The following is a 23,038-nucleotide window of genomic DNA, read 5'->3' as shown; positions in this document are numbered from 1 at the left end:
TGTGTGTCTTTCATAATCATGGCCAATCAACTGAATTTACAACAGGTGGACTCTGATCAAGATGTAGAGACATCTCAAAAGTGATCAGGAGAAATGGGAGGCACCTGGGTTCAATTTCAAGTGTCGCAGCAAAGCGTCTGAAAGGTGATATTTCAGTTATTTCTTTTCAATACATTTGCAAAAAAATTTAAAAATGTATTTAAATGATTTTGGCACAGGGCTGCAACATAACAAAATGTGAAAAAAGTGAAGGGGTCTGAATACTTTGTGAATGCACTGTGGTCATGTGGTCCATTGTTATTACAAAAATATTGATTATAGACACTTTAACACTGCTGAAAGGGGATGAGTGGAGTAAAATTTACCAGGACAAAAACATTTATCGGTAAGCACTTAACGGAGTTAACAGGCGTAATTGTAATGGCTACTTAAATGGCATCAGAATCGATGAACAGTCAGTGTAAGAAAGACTGGCCCCGATGTATGTGTATTTAGAAATGAAAGCAGAGAAGAACAAGAGAGGTAATTGTGTGTGTTTGTTTACTGGCATGCCATTGAGACATCAGCGTCATTTATGTATACATCTGTTTCAGACAGGAATATATGGAGCAAAACGGAGCTATTCAGTGATGCTGATGCACAATTAACAAAGAATGAAAGAAAGCTGCTTGTTTGAATCAATGGAGCTTCTTCCAGTACACCAACAACACTCCAAAGATTGCTTTGGAATGCAGCGAATGTTAATGTTTGCCATTCAAGTCTGGTGGAAGTGTAGAAAAGAACATCAATCGTCTGCAAACACAAAAAAAAAAAAGCGAGATGAAAGTGAACTACACGCTGCTCAGTTGAAGTAAACAATTATGTTTTATTGATAAGGTTCTCAGAAGAGTCTCGTTTCAGTGAATGTATAAGAATCATCCTTTTGATAATACTGATTTGGTACATTATGACATCCAGCACGAGTCTCTTCACAGTGAGAGGGATCCATTACTGCTACTGCTGTTGGGATCTAGGACAGAAATATCTCTGCTTCCAGACAAAAAAGAAAACAGTCAAAAACAACAAACTGGGGGTTGATATTGTAGATATGGAATATTAGAGTGCCACAAAACTCTAGAGTAGTAAGACCAGCTAAAGATTTTGCACATTACAAGCCACTTCCTCTTAGAAATATAAAACTCGATATTCTGGACAATATTCTACTGTGCTGCATAAAGGTAGGTCTATACACTGTACATCGAAATATAGCTCGAAAAAACAGATTTCACAGTTTTAAAGACTTTATTTAAAGTATAAACCGCTTTTTTTTTCTTTTTTAAAACACTTTATTACATAAATTATTCTTTTTGAGAGTGACTATTATTTGCCCTGGCAGCAAACTGAAATTAATACAAAAAAAACAAAATGAACATTTCTTACATATTTTACAAAAGAAAATAAACTCATCCATTACTGTTCATTTGGAACTGGTGACTCATTCATGATTGTCATATAGTACTAAGAATAAATAAATAAAAAAAGAATAAAATAAATACTAACTTAGCATGTTTTTTTCCGGACTCTGTGAGTGGTGTGTTTTTGATCGTTCTGTACAGAAGTGCCTTGGTGAAAGTCTCACAATTCTACCGCGACTGAAACGTACAAAACTACGGCATCTACAATATACGCAACATCCTGAAATTTAGTGTAGTCGGACACATATGTAGTAATATGATTCTTCACCCCATTTCAAAATAAACAATGCTGTGTGATACCACTGTCCACAAATATAGCCATCACTTTTTTTAACTTTGTTTTTTTAAAAAGTTTATCTTCCAGTCCGGCTCGGATTGGTTCGAGGATGCCGTTAGCTTGGTTTGGAGAGGACTGGTCCGTGGTGGACGATGGGAGGCCTGAGACAGGGAGACGACTCCTAGTATTGGACGACCTTTAACATTGCCTTGTCTGTCGCCGTTTGTGACGTCCTCCGTTGACGTGGCGTCGTAGCGGCTGCGCCTCTGGAGTGGCTTTTGTCTCCACTTTGGTCCCTTCAGTGTCTATCAGAGACAGAAAAGCCGTCACCGCAGAAGCCAGCGCGGTACGACTCCACCGCTGTGTTTCGGTAGCTGTCGTGGCCGCTCTCAGTGTGACCCAAAAAATATGGGCGAAAATATCACTATCTTTTTTAAAAAGGGGAATCTTCTTATTCGTTAAGCAATTGTTCTCAAAGTTCTTCAGTGCTTTTTCAGTTGTTCAAAGTTTTTTTTTCCAAAAAAGAAAAACAAAACGACTAAATTTTTTTGCCTGTGGCAGTAAAATTAACGATAATGTTTTTCTGATAAGTCATTCTTTTCAAAAGTCCCTGCAGCGTTCCGTGAGTAACCCCCGTGTGTTGGTTAATTCTCTGTTGGGTTTTGAGAGGAGGAGGGTTCGAGGAGGCTGGGTAGGAGAAAGGATCTAGAGAAGTGAGAGTGCGGACAGAGAGGGAAGAGTTCAGGTGGGCTGTTACCTCTTGCCCATCTCGTTCTGTCTGAGGAACTGGATGTTGTTGCTGCTGTCAGCCAGTTCTGGGTACTGCTCCACGGGCAGTACGTAGTAGCCGTCGTAGCCTTGTACTCGGCCCGTCGTTAGCAGCTGCTGTCTCTCCCCCTCCGTCCAGAGACGACTGCCTCCCTTCCCGTCCCTGGCCCTCTGCTGCTCCTTGGCCCAGGCCCCGGCCAGCGCTCTCTGCCTGGCCAGTTCCAACAGTCTTACCTTCTCTTCATCCACCACGTCCACGGCGAGCCCGTACCGAACGCTCAGCACTAGCGACGGCACCGCGAACTCCACGGTCACTCCTCTCCTCGAGCGCCCACTCACCGTCACGTTGATGCCGCTCTCCAGTGACTTGCGTCCGTTGGTGAGCCCCAGGGCCAACAGGTCGCTGTCAGCAGAGCCGACCTTCACAAAGTAATGGCAGTCCTTCCCGTCCTGGGTGTAGTGGGTGCCCTCGAGGTACTGGGCGCCGTTGAGCACCAGAGCCACTTTGCGGCTGTCGTCGCTGGCCAGAGCCGACACGCCGGCCACCACTCGGCCTTCCTTCAGCGCCAGCATCACTCCTCGGCCTATTATGGGGGTGCTGGTGCCGAACCAGTGGCCGGGCTTATCCCTGCGTCTTCGCCGCTCCTTGTTGAGGCGACGGCCCTCTAGGGCCATGAAGGCCTGGTTGTGACGCTCGGCTGCCTGCTGCACGCCAGTGATGAGCTGCATGAGACAGAAGAAAGCTTTGTCACTGTGTTGACGGTGATGGATTAACACTAGGGCTGTCAAAGTTAACGCAATGATAACGCATTAATGCAAATTCGTTTTAATGTCACTAATTTCTTTAATGCATTAATGCAATTTGATCTTTCAGAGGTTGTAGCGGGCTCAGTGTTAAAGCTAGAGTGAAGATAGTGGCATCATATGAAACTAAAAAACATAATGAATCCACTGGTACCACGGGGTGTCATAAGAACTTGTCGAGAAGGAGGCTAAATAACGCTCCAAACTTACACTAATTTTGGAGAGGAAAAACTGTCATGGCCATTTTCAAAGGGGTCCCTTGACCTCTGACCTCAAGATATGTGAAAGTAAATGGGTTCTATGGGTACCCACGAGTCTCCCCTTTACAGACATGCCCACTTTATGATAATCACATTCAGTTTTGGGCAAGTCATAGTCAAGTCAGCACACTGACACACTGACAGCTGTTGTTGCCTGTTGGGCTGCAGTTTGTCATTTTATGATTTGAGTATATTTTTTATGCTAAATGTATTCCCTTCGAGGGTTTCTGGACAATATTTGTCATTGTTTTGTGTTGTTAATTGATTTACAATAATAAATATATACATACATTTGCATAAAGCAAGAATATTTGTCCACTCCCATGTTGATAAGAGTATTAAATACTTGACAAATCTCCCTTTAAGGTACATTTTGTACAGATAAGAAATGTGTGATTAATTCGAAATTAAATATTTGAATTGATTGACAGCCCTAATTAACACAACTGACTGCAACTGGTAAATATTGCTGTGAACGATGACTGCAATCTGCATTAACATGAAGAGCTGAATCCCTATCGTGAGGTTAATACTGGCGCTCCGTACCTGTCCGTTCTCACAGTGCTGCGTGGCCTGCAGCTCGTACGGCGGCTCCACAAAGTAGAGCGAGTGTCGAGGGAACCCCGGGATTATGTTACTGAGCTGGAAGCCAAACATCACCAGCCAGCTCTTCACATCTACAGCAGACAGGAGGGAAATTAATTAGCCAAATGACTCAGTTAAACACGGCAGCAAATGAATCATTTCTTTCTTATCATAAAAAAGTGGAAGTGTGTTTGCTTGTGTGACACATCTGTTGTTATGCAAAGCTATCAGCTACGGTGCCATCTGCACTATATTTTTACTTTCAGTAGTAACAATAAATTTCTTCTGCACAGTAGAGATATCAAGAGACAACGGACGGCTTTGAATAAAATTCTACTTACAGAGTAAAAATACGGCTAAATTATGTAGAACTATTCATACAACAGAATTCGACACATTAATGCGTATTAATCCTCTACCTGTGACATAGTTTTTGACATCCAGCATGTCACTGAGGGGGTTGTTGTTCTTGAACATGTACAGATTAAACGGAGAGGGATCCTTCCCTATCTTGGGCCAGATGCTGTAGTCGGGCGACGTCCAGCGTCCGGCCAGGACGTCGTAGTCCCGCTGGGTGAAGTGGACCAGCTTGGTCAAGGGGTCGTAGAGGCCGCCGTGGAAACCGACCACCAGCTGGAACTCTGGGTTGGAGTCCAGGTAGACTTCTCCGTAGGCCGTGTACTGCACCTGGATGACATGATGAGGCAGAGTTGATTTACTTAAAGCTGTGTTCAAACCAAGAGTGAGGTGAATTTTTACTTTACTTGCGTGAGTCAGACCGCCAATATAATTTTATCATCATTTTTGATGGGGCTCGTCTCCGTATCTATGGAGACGAGCCCCTTCTGCTCTCAACAACTTCTCTTTCCACCATCTACCGTGGAAGAAATGACCACTGTTGCTGCTTTGTACATGTTGTGGAAGTCCCAGATGTGTCGGAAAACCAAATGCCGTCGTGTCTGGGTTCATAACATTACCCGGCGGCGAGCTGTATTCACTGTATCTAGCAAGCCACACGTCGTTACAGCAGAATGAACCCAAAATAAACAGATGTTGTGCTGTGCTGTGATTCAATTGCAATAAACGGATCAAAAAGGATGCTGAAATAATTACAATATGACGACGATTTGTAAAAAGTCTGAATTCATGCTTTGTCAGGTCTGTCCGCAAGATGACAAGCAGACAACTTTTAAATTGCTTGTTTTCTGGATGGAGTTTGGATCGATTAGTGCCAAGCTACGCAGCTGCTCCATCAACACTCAACGTTATTTAGGCATAAATACGGCAGCGATGTTGCTGTTTATACCATAGACAGTCTGTGATTTATACATATACATTTATACACAGAGTTTCGTCTAGTCTCTGTATAAATATATATATATATATACACTGATAGGCTTTCGCGACACAGTGTCACGTTATATTTCTTGCTCGAGTTGAAATATTTCACTCCCACGAATACGCAAATGACAAAAATTTTGTGTGTTCGTGTGGCATCATTTGCACCATTCACGTCACCCGGCACAAATTCGTGTTTATTAGCCTCTTTGCGTTGACTTTGAAAAGTTTGCTTTGCTCTTGGTGTGAACACACTATTTTCACGAGCCTTTTTCCATATGCAGATTTGTTTTTAACACAATTTTCGTAGCAGTAATTGATTGCAAATAAAGTGCGATTCAATGTTTCTTTGTATTTTACCTGTTTGATCATTTGTCCGTTGCTGCTGAAGACAGCCAGCGGTGTGCCGGTGTTGTCAGAAGCTATGTAGTACTCCTCCCCACTGCTCACCTCCATGGCGAACAAATGGCCCTGATCATGAGACAGACAGACAGTCAGTACATTCATATTCTGCTTTAGGATAAGGATGTATATTTATCAATATTATTGAACTATAAGGATGTACATCTACGTACGCCCACGCCTACCTGCAGGTCATAGTAGAGCGACGAGATTTCCGAGCTGGAGTGGTTGAAGATGTGCGTGACCCTGGTCGGGTGGTTGAGGTCGGCGTAGAAGAACTGCAGGTGCTGCCCCACGCTGTTCCTCGTGGACACCCTGCGGCCCAGCCCGTCGTAGTGATACACGACGCTCCAGCCGCCGGGGCCTCGGTTGTAGGCCCTCAGCAGCTGACCTTTGGAGTTGTAGTCAAAGACATCTGAGCCGCGCTGGCTGAGGTAGCCGTCCTCGTCCAGGCGGTACTGGACGTCTCCCAGGCGCGTGATGCGGTCTCTGAGGTCGTAGCGGAGCGGCAAGATGCGGGCGCTGTTGCCGGGGTTCAGCAGGTGGAGGTTGCCGTTCAGGTCGTAGCTGTAGCGCCAGGTGGACCAGTCGTTCACCTGCATGAAACGAGAGAGTTTGTTAACGTGATTCTATCAGTCTATCAAAGTGTTGTAAAAGATAAGATTACTGCTTATAGAATATTCACCTTGACGCCGCTGAGCTGTCCGTCTCCGTCATAATCATAGCGGTACTGGGTGGTGTTGGCGTAGGGCCCGATTTTGAGCTCTCTCTTCACCACCCGCCCCATGCTGTCGTACTGCACCGTCATCCAGTACATGAGCGACCGGAAGATCTCGTACTGGACCTCCTTGATGCGACCGTGGGTGTCGAAATGCTTGCTCAGCGTCATAACGGCGGTGGTGATGATCTGATTAATGTCGTAGTAAATGACCCCGAACTTTCCAAAGTGCTCCACCTGTCGATAGAAAGGTTTAGAGAGAAGGTGAGTCCTCTGGCAGCCAGAGGAGGTACAATCACAGACAAAGTTAAATCCTTGATCGTAGACCAGAGGGGAAATATGCGCACCTTTCCGGAGATCTCGTCGTATCGGTAGAGGTCGACGGGCAGCGGCGTCTCACTGATGACCGGCTTCATGCTGGCGATGCGGAAGCTGTTGTCGTGGTAGGTGTAGTCGAACCTGGCGTTGACCATCCCCTCCTCGCTGAAGCGATAGATCTGCTTGTCTATGAGCGGCCCCATTTTGCGATAGCGAATGGTGCAGGAGAAGCCCCCGCTCTGCAGGTTGACCATCTTCAGCACGCCGGCCGTCTCGTCGTAGCCGAAGGTGACGGCCGTGCTGTCGTACACGATCTCCGCCAGCTTCGCTAGCTTGCCGTACTTGTAGAGGACGCGGCGGCCGGTGCCCAGGTAGTGCGTGGCCTGGGGCCTGCCGTCCTCGCTGAAGTCGTGGATGATGGAGGCGTTGCTCTCCGGCGGGTTGTAAGTGTTGCGGATGTAGCCGACCGACACGTGTGTGAACATGGTGTGGCGGGCCACGCTGGGCATGGTGACGGCCGTGACCCGACCCGAGGCGTCGAACTCGAAGATGTACTGTCTCTGGCTCTGCAGCAGCAGCACCATGGACTGCAAAGTAGAGAGAGGCGGAATCCGGATTAATATAATAGCATTATCAATGGATGACTTGCCTCCTGTGAAATAGCACCAGCAGTAATTTGCTCTCAGCTGACAAATTTGAATCTTCATAACCATGAAAATGATGTATTACTTCACTCAATTCTGCAATCCAAATTGCTATTCGTTCCTGCAATTGCCTTTCCTTGGGTGAGATTTTGATGGCTAGATGACAATGTTAAAGACAAATGAGCTTACTTTGTCAAGGTAGCTGTAGCTCCACACCTTCCCGTCCACGAAGGAGCGAGACAGGATGCGTCCCTGGGGGTCAAACTCCGTCCTCTCGCTCATGCTCCCCCTCTGCAGCCCGACCAGCTGTCCGGTGGTAGAATACGACACGTTGACCACCGCCAGGCTGCTGCTGGGCAACCACATGGCTGGCCGTCCCTGAGCGTCGTACATGATGCGCAGCGTGAACTTCCGGTGGTCGTCGTAAATCTTCTCCGTGCGTGTGTTGCGGTCGAAGTCGATGGAGAGGAGATTGCGGCCGTGAGCCTAGAGAAAAAGGGGAAAAAAACGAGAGGTTAATTCCAGGAAATGTTTTTAAACAAGGCCGTATACTGATGTATAATAAACAAAATAAAAACTCACTCTGAGCTTCCTCCCGAACACGGTGACCTTGCCCTTGGTCTGCTCCTTGCGCAGACGCCATTCGATGGAGTTGAGGCCGTTGTCGGTGGGCAGGGTGATGTTCCTGCGACCGATCGTAGGGCTGACGGAGCCCGCCAGGATGTGGGGCTCCGTGTGGAAGCTGATGCCCATACCGTTGGCGTACATCACTCTCAGGGTGCCGTTATTGCACAGCTGGTAGCTGTTCCTCACCTGGTCTGTAGGGGGAGACAGACAGACAGGTAGAAGGTCAACAAGGGGACCAGATGACTGCTATACTTTGCCTCAGTGCTCATCATGATCATGATCATCGCTCATGATCATGATATATTTATATTTATAAGTACATGCTGGTAATATATCCCACTTTAAAGGTATTTTTGTATGCATTTCATTACATTAGGCCTACATTTGACATACATTTCCACAGTTTGTACATACATTTGGTTACTAAACACTTTTTATGTAGCTATTGATACAAATCAAATTGTATACAAATATAATATTGCATATATAAATATATAAAACCAACTTAAAATGGTATCTGTTGGCCTACAGATTAAATTGGATAATGAGAAGGAATACCAAGGCAAGGCATTTCAGAGCTGTTTTCTCAGTGCTAGCTATGTGTTACCACGGAGACACAGTTACGCAGGTGTTTAGGGGTGTGGCTGTACGCAATAAGAAGTGAAGGGTACTCGTGGACAAAAATCAGAAGTGCCAGTACTCAGTACTGGTGAGTACCGGCCCATTTCAGGCACTGCTTTGTCTACTTTGCCTAATAAAGCAGTTATTGATACAAGGAAATTACATGCAAATAGGTTTTAATGTATAACATTTGTGTGTGTATCTGACCTTCTGCCTGAAAAAATTAAGTTTACTAGAAAAAGGAAAGTCCAATCTCAAGCCGAGAGGCTCATGTCAGTGAGAACCAGATCATGCTCATGAAATATTTATGGACCGGATTCCTCTTCATACAAACTCTAAAATATTCTGAATGGGTTAATCTGACTCTCTCTACAATCTCCCAATCTCTCCAGTTTAATGACTCACTCTCAAACACAAGAATGGAGACAGATAAACCCATGGCTAATGCTGAGGCAAAAAATTCTCCCTCAGATGTCTGAAAACAGGCGTCCCGATCACAATGATGTGATTGAAAGTAAGATAAAATTGTTTTCGGCTCAGAAATATCTGGCAGATGCAGAGGGAGGGGGAGCTTTTTTTTTTGTTTTTTATATTTCATTTACAAAAGGTTAGGGGATCAGATGGTGTCTCCCTTTGAAGCCCCGCCATAAATGACAGTAATCCATAAGGCCAATTTGTAATAAAGCTCCAGGCACATTTTAACAATGCCTCAAACAGACAAGTGAAGCTTTTTCCATTGACTTGGCAGCAACAGCCTTTAGATAAATCTCCTCTGCTCTCTCTGTCTGAACGACCTCGTAATAAAACCGAAGCGAGGGAGAGGGAAGGAGGGAGAGAGAGAGAGAGAGCGGAATGAGAGCTTGAGGGCCAACGAGAATTCACTGTGGAGGAGTTAATGAAGAGAGTGAGAGAGAGCGGAAAGAGAGGGAGATGGTTAAGTGAGTATGTCAGCAGAGAGCCGTGCTGAAACCCACACAGTGCGGCGGAAACCTTAAATGACTTACAGCTCTATGAAACAACTCTCCCCTTTTCCTCCCGCAGCGCAGGTGGATCACTGAATACATCTACAACTTATTCTCTCTGAGGCCTTCAAGAACCGCCGTCTGCATTCATACCTCTGTCACGCCACTGGTCAAGGAGAGGGTATTCTCCTTCTTCTTCTCTTTCCTCTCTAAACAGACCAAATAAGCTCAGGGATCATGGGAGCTGGTCGAGAGCTCTATTTGTATGTCGGTGCGTCAGTGTGAGGAGAAGGCTTGAGGGATGAAGGAGGATTCACTCTGTATGAGTTAATGAATTTTTTGCTGTGATGATATTCAAAAGCAGGATGATCCCAGCTGGGATTAACAACTATATATATTGGTGATTTTACTCCATGAGAGGGAGCGAGAGATGTGGGAAGGGAAGGGAAATAATTTCCTGGAGCATGCACATAACTGAGTGAAAATTACAAGACTTTCAATTAGAGTCGGCAGGCCCGGCGCATATTCGCAATCACAGAGGGCGGCTGTGTTTTTGAATACTAAGATTAAGTAGTTTTAGAGACGATAACATAAAAAAAACAGACCCACTTTCACTTCATCTGCTACTCTATAATTAAATCAACAGCCTTTTGATTTATACTGCCCTTCGTGCCACTTCCTCGGCACTCTCGCAAGCATTTAAAAATTCATGACCGGCTCATTTTCCGCCGCCGCGTCCTGTACGGTATGTGCTGTCCCTACCTTGCACGACGGTGTACGAGGCCTCGACGGAGGACAGGTTGGTGATGACGGTGACGTCGTCGTCCCTGCTGGAGCTCTCGATGTCGATGTTGATGGAGCGCTCGATCTCGCGGTGGAGGCTCGTCACCATGCCTGTCGGGTACGTGACGTTGGTCAGGCGGCCCTCGCTGTCGTACCTGGGAGACAGGACATTGCAGTGTATAGGTGATTGAAGGGAAGGACACACACACTCAGTTACACACACACTGCCAGAGAGCAAGTCATCTGTGAGGAGCTGGCTGTGGTTATACAAGTGAACACCGGGGGGCAGCAGCACACTGTGTGAAGTGTCAGATGATTATTTGGGAATGCAACATGATGGAACATAAAACCTGTGAAGCTCATTCATTTTGTATTCCAGATAGGTAGAAATATCCAAACACACTATGACAAACACTCACTGGTAAAACGTGGTCCATCCCGTCTCATCAGCTTTGGTAGCCAAGAGGCCTGTGTTGGCGCTGTAGCCCATCAGAGCCACCTCCTGGCCAACGGCTGACACGCTACGCAGCCCTCCGGTGGGGTCCAGTCCCAGGGTGATCACTTGATTCTCGGGCAGCAGCACCAGTCTGAGCAGGCCGGCCCCTCCTCCCTGGCCCTGGCCGTCCCTCCTCACCTTCACCGTGTTGTTGCAGTTATCCACCAGCATGGCCAGCTCTCCGTCGGGACCGTACGTGAAGTTGTAAAGCGGCTCCCCGGTCACCAGGCTGACCGTCTGGATGTGAAGCCCCTCCCCGTTGAAGACGTACAGCTCCTGCTCCCTCGGCGACGCGACCTCGTACTGCGCGGACCCTCCGTACCCGACGCTCGACACGGCGGGGCCGGGCCGGTTGGCTCGCACGGCTCTGATGCGTATGTTGTTGAGGTCGGCGATGAAGAGCGTCCCGTCGGGCGACACGGCCAGAGAAGTGGGGGAGTTCAAGCCGGCGTCGGGGGCGTAGCCGTCATCGCCGTAGAAGCAGTTGCAGTTGACGTCGTTCTTGCAGTCGCAGTCGGAGGCGACGCCGGCCAGGAGGGAGATTTCTCCATTAGTGCTCACCTAAAGAAAAAAACACACACACAGAAAATGGAAAAGGAGAGCCGGTTAATGATGAGATTGAGTTCCCCAATGAAAGAAAATGTATCATCAATCAAAACAGAGGGGGAAAAAAACATTAAAGTGCCCGGATCTGAAAGAAGCACCTGTAGATCTGAAAACAATCTGAGAATATCTTAAAAAGCACCCACACAGCCCGACCAGCTGTGCTGTCAGTTTTGCTCGCCAACAAGTTTAGACAAACAAATTCATTCAAAAAACAACCACAACTGTGTGCAGCACTTCTTCATCTCGTACCTGTCTGACTCGGTTGATCTTTTTCTCATCTGTCTCGGCGATGTAGAGGACGCCGGTGTGGGACAGGGCGATGGCGGTGGCGCTCTCCAAAGCCGCGTGTATAGCCAGCTTACTGAGGCTGTAGTCGATACCCGGCACCTGGCAATGCATGGGCCGACCTGCGATGATGCTCACCTGTAGGCCACAAACAGAGACCGGTCATACAATGGTAATAACTCCACAAACATGTAGAGATGTTAGCTCTTGAAACAGCGCAGATGAAACTTTCCCTAATAAAGTGAGATTCCAGGAAGTAGAATCTTCCAAGAGCTAATTAATCAGTAATGTTGCCACCACTGGAAAACTTAGAAAACTGTGTTAGCATATGAACTTTTCCTGCTAAATTGGCTTGAGAAAGCCTAATTGGGACTAAATCCTGTCAAAGCCACACTAAGGGTTTTGCAGGGGTGATCCAGCGTTGCGGTACAGACCTGGTGGTTCTCAGTGATGCGTAGGATGACATTGTTTTCCAGGACATAGAGGGAGTTGTCCATGGGGTTCACCGCTAAGTCCGTGGGCCACTCGAGACGCACCTAGTAGGCAGAAACAAAAGTTGTACGTGAGATAATATCTACACTGAGGGAGGCGTTTTGAAAGGATGCCAAGGTTCAGACAAGTCTCCTCTTCATTTTTATAAGTGACTGCGGCCCTCCTCACTCTCTTTTGATCCATCCATTTATGCACGGACTCTTTAATCCCTCCCTAAATCAGTCACTGCCTGACCCGCCGGCTGGCTCGTGTCCACACGACCGCCATAGCTCAGCACTCGCGGGGGCCGTCAGATCATCATCTATCACACCGTCACCTCTCGCTTCCCCTTCCTAACCGTCGTACCTGGCTGACGTCCATGCTGGAGTCGCAGCTCAGCGGCCGCACGGCGGTCAGATCGTTGGCCCCCAGCAGAGTGGAGATGATGCCGTTCTGGTCCACCTTCCGGATCATGGTGGCGTCCACGAAGTACATCAGCCCGTTTTTATCCACTGCGATACCTGTCAAAAGCAGAGACGAACACGGTGAGTGACGACCCATAACTCAAAACCGCGGCGCGACCCGTGGACACTTTAAGTCAATTAAACTTCACTCTTTCCGGCGGCTGAAAACGGATAGCAGCCCTGACAGCCGAATTGCTCAATGCTTCATCGAACGAGAGGGAACAAAGTGATGGAAGGGGCACTGAACTGTTAGATAAGTGTTAGTTTTTGGGATGAGTCATCGGGATGCGGAGCTGAGCTCATGCTCCTCCCAGAGGGCGACTGTAGACTGCAAGCAAATTCTCTAGAAAGGCAAGTGATCTGTTGCACTCTACTTCCTTCCACAGTTTCCCCTCACTGCTTCTTTTTTTTTTGTTGCCCACCCCACCTTTCTGCTTTTCATTTGTTTCTAGCGTTTACCAGCACCACTGTGCTGTGTCAGCCTCGTCGGTCTAACAGGCAGCAGGCATTCAGACAGGTGTGTTTGTTCGAGGCAACTGTGCCCCGAAATAACTTCTAGACGCACCGAGACACACAACAACAGATGGAGGATACAGCGAAGGGCAGCACAGTGTAAATGAGAGAGAGAGAGAGACGGAGAAGGAAGAGGCAGAGTGGGCAAGCTGATGTGTGCTGGCTGACTTTGCCACTGACAGCGAATCAGTGGCTCATTGTCTTCTTCTCCCATCGTCTCTCACAAACACACACACACATACACATACTGTATATATACACTGATATCCGCAGTCCCACATGTACACACACTTGTGTGTCACAGGCAGGAAATGTGACAGCGTGACATCCTTGACAGTTTGGTGTCACAATGTTCTAAGATCCAATGATCCACAAAAATATAATTCCATTAACAAGTTTAACCTGGTTTATAACCTCCTTCTGTGTCTGTCCTGCTTTAGTGGAGTCACGAGACAGACGGGCGCACTGTGAAAACAAATTATATTCTCATCAAGGGAAATTTAAGGTTGCCTCGATCTACATGTCTTGAAAATCACGAAGGCGTTTATTTAATAGCTGTTTTCATTCATCACTTAAACATGACAATCTAAAGAATCCACTTAAAGTGGCAGTAGGCAGAATATTTTTGGCATCGCTGTACAAAATTTCCATAATAATAATCTTTCAGCATATTGTAATTCAAGTGTTCTGAGAGAAAACTAGACTTCTGCACCTCCTCATGGCTCTGTTTTCAGGCTTTAAAACATCTTTAAATTGGCTTTTCATTCAATAGAGGTAAACGGTCGATCAAACGGTCAAACTAGGCAGGTTGTTTTCTTGCATCTTGCAGATGCCATTAGGAGCACCGGAGGACACCGGAGGACACAGAGGCACATGATTTTTTTCCGATTACCTGTCTCATGCACTACTGCCAGGATATAGTGACCGCTTTATAAAAATAACTTTTTTAAAATCATATTTGCTCCAGCTTGCCTACTTCAGCTTTAAATGCAACAAATTATGATTCTGTAATCATGACTAAATATATATGTTATTATTGGCTGAACTGGCCTTATTGCACCTCCCTAGGACTGCAACTAATGATTAGTTTCAGTAGAAATTAAGTCTAATAAATTGTCACAATTTCCCACAGCCCAAGGTGACATCTCTAAATGTCTTGTTAAGTCCAAACAACAATACTAAACCAATTCAATTTATAACGATATAAAACAAAAGAAAAGCGGCTCACACTTTAGAAGCAGGAAACAGAGCAAGACAACATTTTTGTTTGATAATTGACTTAATTATTAGAGATTATTCAACCATCAACATAATTAGTGATTCATTTTCTAGACTTTTTGCCAGTGGCTCACCTTTGGGACTCATAAGTGTAGCTTCAGTGGCTTTGCCGCCATCGCCGCAGCGCTCATCAAAGGGCAGGCACTGCTCCCCAGTCCCAGCCACTACCTCGGCGTTGTCCGACAGCAGGCGGCCTCCCGTTAACGAGTGGACGCGGTAGATTCTGCGGGAGTTGGTGTCTGAGATGAACAAAGCCCCGGATACTGGATCCACCGCCAGGAAGTACTTATGGGTTGGGTTGTTACTGAGGTGAAAAGAGACGCCGTTATTATGTCAGTGAATAGCTTGATTTTATATATTTGCTACTGGAATGTGCAGAATAAACTTTGAATTTATCGTCCTAAGGATCTTACCTGTGTCTGAAATCTTTGTTCCTTCGAGGGAGAGGGTGAGAGAAAAGCACAACAAAACAAATGTTAATTCACACAGTCGGCGGAGAGCAACCTACAGAGAGCAACACAAAGCTGGCTGTGGTGTGAACAGCAAAATGGAACCATGGTTAAAAACACCCTGGAGAAAAGGTATCTAGTGCAGTGTATAATCCTGTCATCCCCAGTGTCTCACCTAATTTTTTCTGTTTCAAGGAACAATGCAATCCTACATTTTCAATGTACTGAAAACAACCTGCCATCCTACTTTAATCTAACCAGCCCTTCGTGTCTCCATCAGTATTTTTCCTGCAACATTAAAAAAAGCCTCTAAATCCCAATCGGCTTTCTAATTGATTATTCTTTTACCTTAATTCCAGGATGCCAGTCGTGTTCATCGATGGGTAAACCCTGCGCACAAAGTTGAGATCCCCGACGTAGAGGCTGCCATCGATGCCCATCGCCAAGGCGACCGGTGCCAGCAGCTTGTTGCCGTCTGCCAGGCCGTTACAGCTGGGGCAGGAGATACTGCGCCTCCGCCCGTTTCCCATGACGCTGGTGATTACTGGCGGCTGCTCCGTCACAAAGATGTTCTCACCGCTTCCCTTGTGGAGGATGCCTGGACAGGAGAGAAAACATAAGTAGATCAGGATCGTTGGTCACGTTCTGAGTTGCAATAGAAGCTGTATCTCATATCTCAACAACAATTACACAGAGTCAGTTCACGAGCAGCTTATATTAGTGACATTTTATTATTTTGGCATAACTTAAGCTTTTGATGGCCAAAGTACAACAGTGTAGCGTTGCATGATTCTCATTACTCTGCTGTACAGCAGGCTAACATCAGGTGATGAGGACAAGGGAGGCGTGGATGCATTCCCCCACCTCTAAAAATACCTCTATACACCACTGGTTCTCCAGTTGTGTCCATTCCATTAGTACACTGATTATCACAGCAGGAGAACATCGGTGCACCAGCCCATTTATATTTCCATGCGTGTGCAGATAATGGTATAGTAGATGATGAAACAAGTATTACTCCCCCTCACCCACCGCCACTGAGATCCAGAATCAGTTTCTCGAAAACGTATCTCTACCCCGCCACCCCTCAACCCCGTGCCTCTGCTCTGGTAGCTGCTGCTGATTGGTCGGTGCACATGTTTACTCAGTAGGGCTGGCGTTAGAGGATGAGGGAGTCAAACTAGGTGAGACAACACAAGCTCTTCCTGTGAAAATCCTCACCGACAGGTAAAAAGAGGCGCCTGGCAAATTCCACATGAACCGCAGGAAGCACAGTGTGATCTACCTCCTCCCCAAGACAATAGTAAGTTTTGTGAGATACACCGTACTGTAAACCTGCTACACATGGGGGACTGGCTAAATATAAACAAGAAGGAAAATTGTGAAAAAAGGGAAAAGTTTGCGTTCATTTGTGAGGGAATATACAAACGCGTGTGTGTACGTACCACTGCGTGTGTTTAGTATATGATGCTTGTCGAGTGACCAGCCACCCAGACTGGTGGGATCCAGTTCGTAGCCTTGCAGAATCGCTGTCCTCTTCTCCCAGAGGATGAGACTGGCACAGGACTCGTACTCGTAGCCCACTGACACTACATACAGGAGAGGGAGGAGGCGAGAGAAATAGAGGAAAAAAACACGGAGAGGTGATGAGAAAAAAGATCAGAGAATACATAAACATGAAAGAAACAACGGAGGAAGCGAGGCGAAACTTCATCAGAGCGTTACCTCCCTAGTTCATTTAAGTTGTGAAACGTGTGATACACTGAGAAGCTAGTTAGCACCTGTACCAAAAACCTGCACTCGCACCTAACTAACACCCTAACACGCTGCTAAATCAATTAAAAACCTTGTTAATTGGACAGATTGCCCGGCGGGCCTTTAAACCTTCAGGCCACGGCCGTTGCCACGGTGAAAGCTCTGCTGCCCCAATCGTGTGCGTGTGCTGACAGAGTCTCGGCTGATTTGGCTAAATGTACAAATACGGGAAATGAGTTAAGACGAGTGTATTTATGTGCATGCATGTTGTTGTGTTCCAACTTGCTGAAAGGAAAAGTGTGTTAACACGTCAAATCCCTCTTGAGTCGCAGTGAGAGTGCTGCTGCCAGCACCTTTTCAGATCCACTGCAAACAATAATGTAGTATACCTGCGTCTGTATCCACGCTTAAAGCGAAACGTAACTTAATCGTAAACCATGTTTATGCTTTATAATATCTTTGAGAAATGTCAAATTACAGTTCCTCTCAGGATCTTTGAGTGAATGTCATTTCCCAAGCCATCATGATTTTAGTCCACACTGACGCCCCAGATGTCCACTGCATCTGCGGCCTGACAGCAGTGTTTGGCTGACAGCATCTGTGAGCGACTGTGACAGCAGAATGTAATAGCACTGAGGCTCCCCTGGACTCCTGCTTGCTGCTCCAGTAGCTAACTGCTAACTCACCCTGATGGCTAATAACCCTTCACCACAGTTACGGCTGGCTGACTGAACCACACGCGGCTTCAATGAAAAATAGACGTATGAAAAAAAAAAAAAAAAAGCACTTAACTGTGGCTATACTGCGGTAGTGGATGGAGGCTGGGTTTCTGGTGTATTATCTCTCCTTCAGGCTCCCCAATTAGCACTCTCTCCCTCTGTCATAGCCAGAGCTGCCTTACTGGTAAAGTTTCTACTCCACTGGGAAAAAAAGCCCCCAACCCCCAACACAGCTTCTCCTCCATCCAGTGTTAATTTTGGCAGCTATTTTAGATTTAGTCTCAGTCTTAAAGCGAAAATGTTTATTCATTTTAGTCACATTTCAGTCATTTTTATCCTTCATAGTTTTAGTCCAGTTTTAGTCACCAAAAAGTAATTTGATTTTAGTCAAAATGTTTCTTTCTCTCTTAATTTTGTCAGCTTGTCAGAACACTGCCTCCATCCATCCCTTCCGCTCACCAACAGCTTGAGAAAGCCCGTAGACCCTCTGCCCGTATGCATCCGTCTTATCCCAGATGTAGGTGTAGGCCAGGTTGGGTGAGGCGTGGAACCACTTCTGGAAGAGGTGGCCCTCCACCGCTACCATCAGGTGAACCTTCAGCAGGCCCATGGACACCACGGCTGGGGTCATGGTCACCTTGAGCAGCGAGCGGTAGCCCTGCGTCCTGGAGCTTAGGTAGCACAGCTTCAGGCTCGAGCCGGGCACCTCGATCTGCTCATGCAGCACCTGGAAGACAAAAGAGAGGAGATGACAGGAGAGAGGGATTAGGGGGGATTAGAGAGAGAGGGAGTAATGGGGGTCACGCTTCCACTGACGGCTGAAGGACAAAAAAGGGAAAAAAACAATGGAAGAAATAAAGAAATAAGAGAAAGAGGGAACAAATGTGTGGGGGAAAGCTATGGAAGCGAAAGGAGAAAGAGAGCTACAGGACACAGGCATACAGGAGAGTGGGGGAGAGAGCGAGGGAACCAGAAGGGAGATTAGCCGGCTGCCAGAGGTCAGTGGTACTGCACCTGTGTCTCCGGTATGATGGGTTTCTCCCCTGGCTTGGAGCTGAAGAAGGAGGAGAGAGGGGATGCAATCACAAGAGGGTCAGGCCTGACGAAGCCGCTCAGGTCACAGCCCGGGATCGTGTTCTCTTCTGTCTTAAGCACCAGAGTGTCCATAGCATAAAACTGGCTCCAGGGCAGCCACACGGTGCGCTCCTGGCTCAGGAAGGGGGCACGCTCGAACCGCAGAGTCATTGATGCCCCACCGTTAGCTATCAGGTCAAACCTGGGGAGGTTTGCAAGAAGAGGATGGGAATGAGGTACAGATGGGGACGTGCTGTGGTGGACGAGCATTTGGACTCATATACTGTCCAATATAATATTTACTCCACAGCTTTAATTCATCAACAAAATCGCCTGGAATAGATGTTTTCAAAATTATTGCATTATGGTACGACAAACTTTAACACCTAGACAGGCTGTCTAGAACACAGTTAAAGGTCTGGAATATAAATAGCACAATGTTAGAACACTGCTCTCAGTGAGGAAGTGATTTTATTAGATGTGCTTTAACCTTTTGTCACCAAATTATGATTAACAGCTGTGGGCTAATGATTAGTAGAGAAACAGGTCATATGCGCGTTTGCCATGGCAAACGGCCAGAGCTTTGTACGTGTCTGGAACTGCTGCGGTCAAGAGCCTCTAACAACTGGAAGAAAATAGCACTCATCAAAACTAAACAAGGTCAGACGGGGACATCAGAACATGTTCATTCAAGTCACAAGTCCGTGAAACTGGTGAGTTACTGCCCCTGCAATGCAAGGTTAATTAAATGTTACTAGAAGTTCAGATGTTTCGGTGTCAGCTCGGCCTAACTGGGAGGAAACGCTGCAAAGAAAAGCATTGATAAGAGGAGGAGACGGGTGCTTAAAGAACCTGAGACAGGGAACACAGAAACTGCACATTTAATGAGTGGAGGTCAGTCTGAAGAACCAATGAATCAAATTTTGAACATGTAACGGATGTCAGCAAGACTTAAATTCAATATAACTTGTAGGGGGAAGAACAGAAAAGTCAAATTAAAGCAGCCTAAAACTCCCCGGAAACTGGGATTCCTGCAGGAGAAAAATGGAAAGACATGTCAGGTGAGTTAACCAAATGTGTCCGGAAGTTGTCTATTAAAGCAAAGGATTGTGGTACTTAAAAATCCAATTTCAAGGTTGTTTTTCAATTTTTTTTGCTTTAAAAGTTTCTTAGACAGCCTTATCACCTGGTTTCACATACTGTTTATAACTTCTATTGTTGTAAAATTCCCCGAGCTGACATGAAACCTCATCAATTATGAAAACATGTCTTTTTTCCCCATTTATTTTCATTTAATTCTTATGTTCTTGTTGTTCTTGTAAATACATTTCCTCTGCTCTTATTCCAAATCCCCTTTCTTTGCTGTATCTAATTATCTGTGGCTGCAACAGCCCTGTTTCCTCATGGGATCATTATAGTTTTCTAAATCTAATCCAATCTAATCTAATCTAATCTAATTTGATTTAATCTAATCTAATCTAATCTAATCTAATAATACAGCCTATGTGGTGAGGTAGTTTCAGCAAGGAGTGCTGGGGAGCTGTTGTACATACATTCCATCCTGCCGTGTCAGCGTGTAGCCGTAGTGGGGATAGTTGACAAAAGACACGTTCACCCCCACCAGAGGGGTTCCATCTGTAGTCAACACCTGACCCCGGATTAGAGATGCCAAACTGGAAGAGGACAGAAGAGAGAGAGTGAGAGAGCGATAGTCAATCTATCAAGCCAATCTTCCCAACCATCAATCATCTGATTTGATTAATCTCACCATCCTTCAATCACCCAATTTGCCCATTCGTTCATTGCTCTGGTCTTCCACCACTCATTAATTAGAAACAATCAGCCAACCCCGCCATCTAGATTAGCTCACGTCAATCACCTAAACAAACCATGACAATGTGGATGGATACGTGCGTATGTTTGTGTATGACTGTGTGTGTGAGTGGCTGCACTTTAGATAGAATAACATTTAAACATACAGCATCGCTTTGATGAGCTATCTCCTTTGAAACATCTGATGCCGGCGTGTGTAAATGTATGCAGACAAGAATCAGCACCATGGACAGCGCTTCACAGCTCCACCAAATCTACGGGGAATCTTGGCTCGGTCTGCTTCGCAAGGGATTTGTTAAGGTCTCGGCTGGCTCTGTGGACCATTCTGAAGTCTATTTGATATTTGTGTCATCGGATCTGAAGTTAATGCTATTTTTCATGGCACGCATTTATTCCCATGAATAAATGTTAGACCTTCTAAGAGCATCAAAGCGGCGATATGCTCTAACATGCAGTCTCTTTGTAGCCTGTGTGTGTTGTGTGTGTTTCCCCCGCCATACCTCGAGTTGAACGGGTTTTCCCCGGGGAGGATGTGAGTGCTGTCCCGGCCCACGAGCATCTTGACACGATCGTAGAAGGAGCGGACGCGGGGCTGGTGTGTCGGGCTCTGCTGGATGACCAGGAGAGGGTCACGGGAGCCCCGACACAGCGGGCTGTTCTGACAGGGACTCTGGATGCAGCAGTCTGGGTCCATGCAGTCTGTTAGTCCATCTGAGAGACAGAGAAAGAGCAGTGATGAGGTGGTGGTGTAAGCAAGGAATGCAAAAAGAAACGTTACCCCTACTTCTTCAGTTCTTGATTTAATATTTAGATTCTTTCACAGGGGAAAAAGTTTAATTTTGGCATTCATAGTGAGGACTCCTCTCACGAGACATCTATCTTAATTCTAGCTCTTCTTTTAAAGCTGTGGTAGGCAACTTTGAAACCAGCGAGAGTAAGCTAGATTTTGAAAGTATCCAACCGAAAAAATTCAATCCCCTCCCTTCAGGCCAATCATTTCATTTGCTCTGAATGAAAAGATTAGACGGGCTTATTACAGAAGAACGACAGCCACAGATACCGATTTTGTTTTCATTTTTTTGGTCGGAACATTTGATTTATCGATTGATGTTTGGATGTAAAGAGAATTTCAACAAATATGACCAAGATTGCTTTTAAAATAAATTGCCTACCCTCATTATTTTTCTCCAGCATGCGTCCTTTCACAAGCATTTTTTTTTTTTATAAGAGGCATCCTTAAGTGAGGACTGCACTTAACAGTTCCACCACAAATTTTCTCCTGCTCCCCCCCCCCCTAAATTCACCTCCTTCGTTGTCCTTGTTGTCGGCGCAGGAGGTCTCCATGGCAACACTGCAGCCGGGGCCCCTCCAGCCTGTCTGGCATTCGCAGTGCCAGCTCTGCTGTCCCATGGTGCACTGGCCGTTCCCGTTACACAAGTTAGGACAGCCGTCTGTGAGGAGAGGAGAGGACAGGAGGCGAGAGGGGGAGGGAGGGGGTGACGGGAGAGAAGCAGGGTGATGCTTGTTTGTTTTATCATCGATGATACACAGATGAACCCCGCACATTCTTACACACACGCACACACGCTCAGATGGTTATAGATAGACCAATGATTTCTCACTCAATTTAATAACCACGTGGTAGCATACCGTAAGTATCGATTTTTCAAGAATCAATTTAATTCAGCATGTCAATTTCCATGCCCGCCTTCCCATCCGTATGTCTCTACACCTTCGGGATGGCTGCTAACGTGTGTGTATGTGTGGACACATCTCTTGATTCACTTACTTGATAGAGCCCCACCCGATCATCACACTCTCTCTCTCGCAGTCTCTCTCTCTTACTTATGATTCAGTGTAGGTAATGGGATTCTGATGGCCCGAGAGTAATGCTTTCTCATGAGAGAATGGGATTATGTTCGATGGGAGTGTGTGTGTGCATGTGCGTGTGTATCTGTGCGGTGGCAGTCTATGAGCTAATAAACCTTCACTTTAGTTTATGCAAAAAGCTCTACCAGTATCTGAGGCCCTGCAGCCAAGAAAGTTCTGTAACTAGCATAGCAAGGCCACCCTCAACTCCAGAGCGAGGAAAAGCAGACATTTTAAGGGCGTCTGGCTGAGGAAATTTTGCAATTATGGAGGGCAGTACCATCTTGTCAAAGTCATATCTCGTCACTTTTGGTTGGTTGTAATGGTAAAGAAAATTTAAAGGCATAGTTTGACATTTTGGGAAATGCGCTAATTCACTTTTTTGGACACAGTTAGATGACCTGAACTTAGAATAAAGACTGGACACAGCTGGCTCTGTCTGAAGGTCATACAATCCACCTACCAGCACATATGAAGCCCACTAATTAACCAGACCATATCTTGTCTGTTTAATATGTACAGAAATGTGTGTGAAAACTTCAATTTTGTGGTCTCACGGGGGGTTATGAGCAGGACTATTTCTTGGCTGGGAGCAGTGACTTTCAGGGGTGATGTTGTCACAGCAGAGACTACAGGACGTTTTCGTGCCTGGCCAAGAAAATGTC

The 23,038-nt window shown here is 46.1% G+C and overlaps 1 protein-coding gene across 13 annotated transcripts in view; it reads right to left on the bottom strand.

Moving 5' to 3' along the window:
* Positions 1-845: 845 nt before the first annotated feature.
* Positions 846-23,038, bottom strand: part of tenm2 (teneurin transmembrane protein 2) — a 246,709-nt gene continuing 224,516 nt past the window's right edge. For 12 of the 13 annotated variants that reach the window (XM_037779456.1, XM_037779451.1, XM_037779450.1 and 9 more), the window contains 23 exons: positions 21,809-21,955; positions 21,005-21,215; positions 20,225-20,344; positions 18,612-18,873; positions 18,057-18,324; positions 16,569-16,712; positions 15,472-15,721; positions 15,088-15,108; positions 14,749-14,978; positions 12,786-12,940; positions 12,383-12,484; positions 11,913-12,086; positions 10,981-11,618; positions 10,541-10,716; positions 8,151-8,386; positions 7,758-8,054; positions 6,954-7,511; positions 6,574-6,843; positions 6,074-6,484; positions 5,847-5,957; positions 4,568-4,835; positions 4,110-4,240; positions 2,485-3,222 (listed from right to left, as the gene is read on the bottom strand). In XM_037779456.1, coding sequence (XP_037635384.1) covers positions 2,485-3,222; positions 4,110-4,240; positions 4,568-4,835; positions 5,847-5,957; positions 6,074-6,484; positions 6,574-6,843; positions 6,954-7,511; positions 7,758-8,054; positions 8,151-8,386; positions 10,541-10,716; positions 10,981-11,618; positions 11,913-12,086; positions 12,383-12,484; positions 12,786-12,940; positions 14,749-14,978; positions 15,088-15,108; positions 15,472-15,721; positions 16,569-16,712; positions 18,057-18,324; positions 18,612-18,873; positions 20,225-20,344; positions 21,005-21,215; positions 21,809-21,955 — 5,918 coding nt within the window. Of the gene's footprint in view, positions 3,223-4,109; positions 4,241-4,567; positions 4,836-5,846; positions 5,958-6,073; positions 6,485-6,573; positions 6,844-6,953; positions 7,512-7,757; positions 8,055-8,150; positions 8,387-10,540; positions 10,717-10,980; positions 11,619-11,912; positions 12,087-12,382; positions 12,485-12,785; positions 12,941-14,748; positions 14,979-15,087; positions 15,109-15,471; positions 15,722-16,568; positions 16,713-18,056; positions 18,325-18,611; positions 18,874-20,224; positions 20,345-21,004; positions 21,216-21,808; positions 21,956-23,038 lie in introns of all 13 variants that reach the window. The other variant, XM_037779449.1, reaches the window with a different exon arrangement.

This window comes from Sebastes umbrosus, chromosome 9 (assembly GCF_015220745.1).
Source record: "Sebastes umbrosus isolate fSebUmb1 chromosome 9, fSebUmb1.pri, whole genome shotgun sequence".
NCBI classification, from domain to species: Eukaryota; Metazoa; Chordata; class Actinopteri; order Perciformes; family Sebastidae; genus Sebastes; species Sebastes umbrosus.
This window is presented reverse-complemented; position numbering and strand designations above follow the sequence as displayed.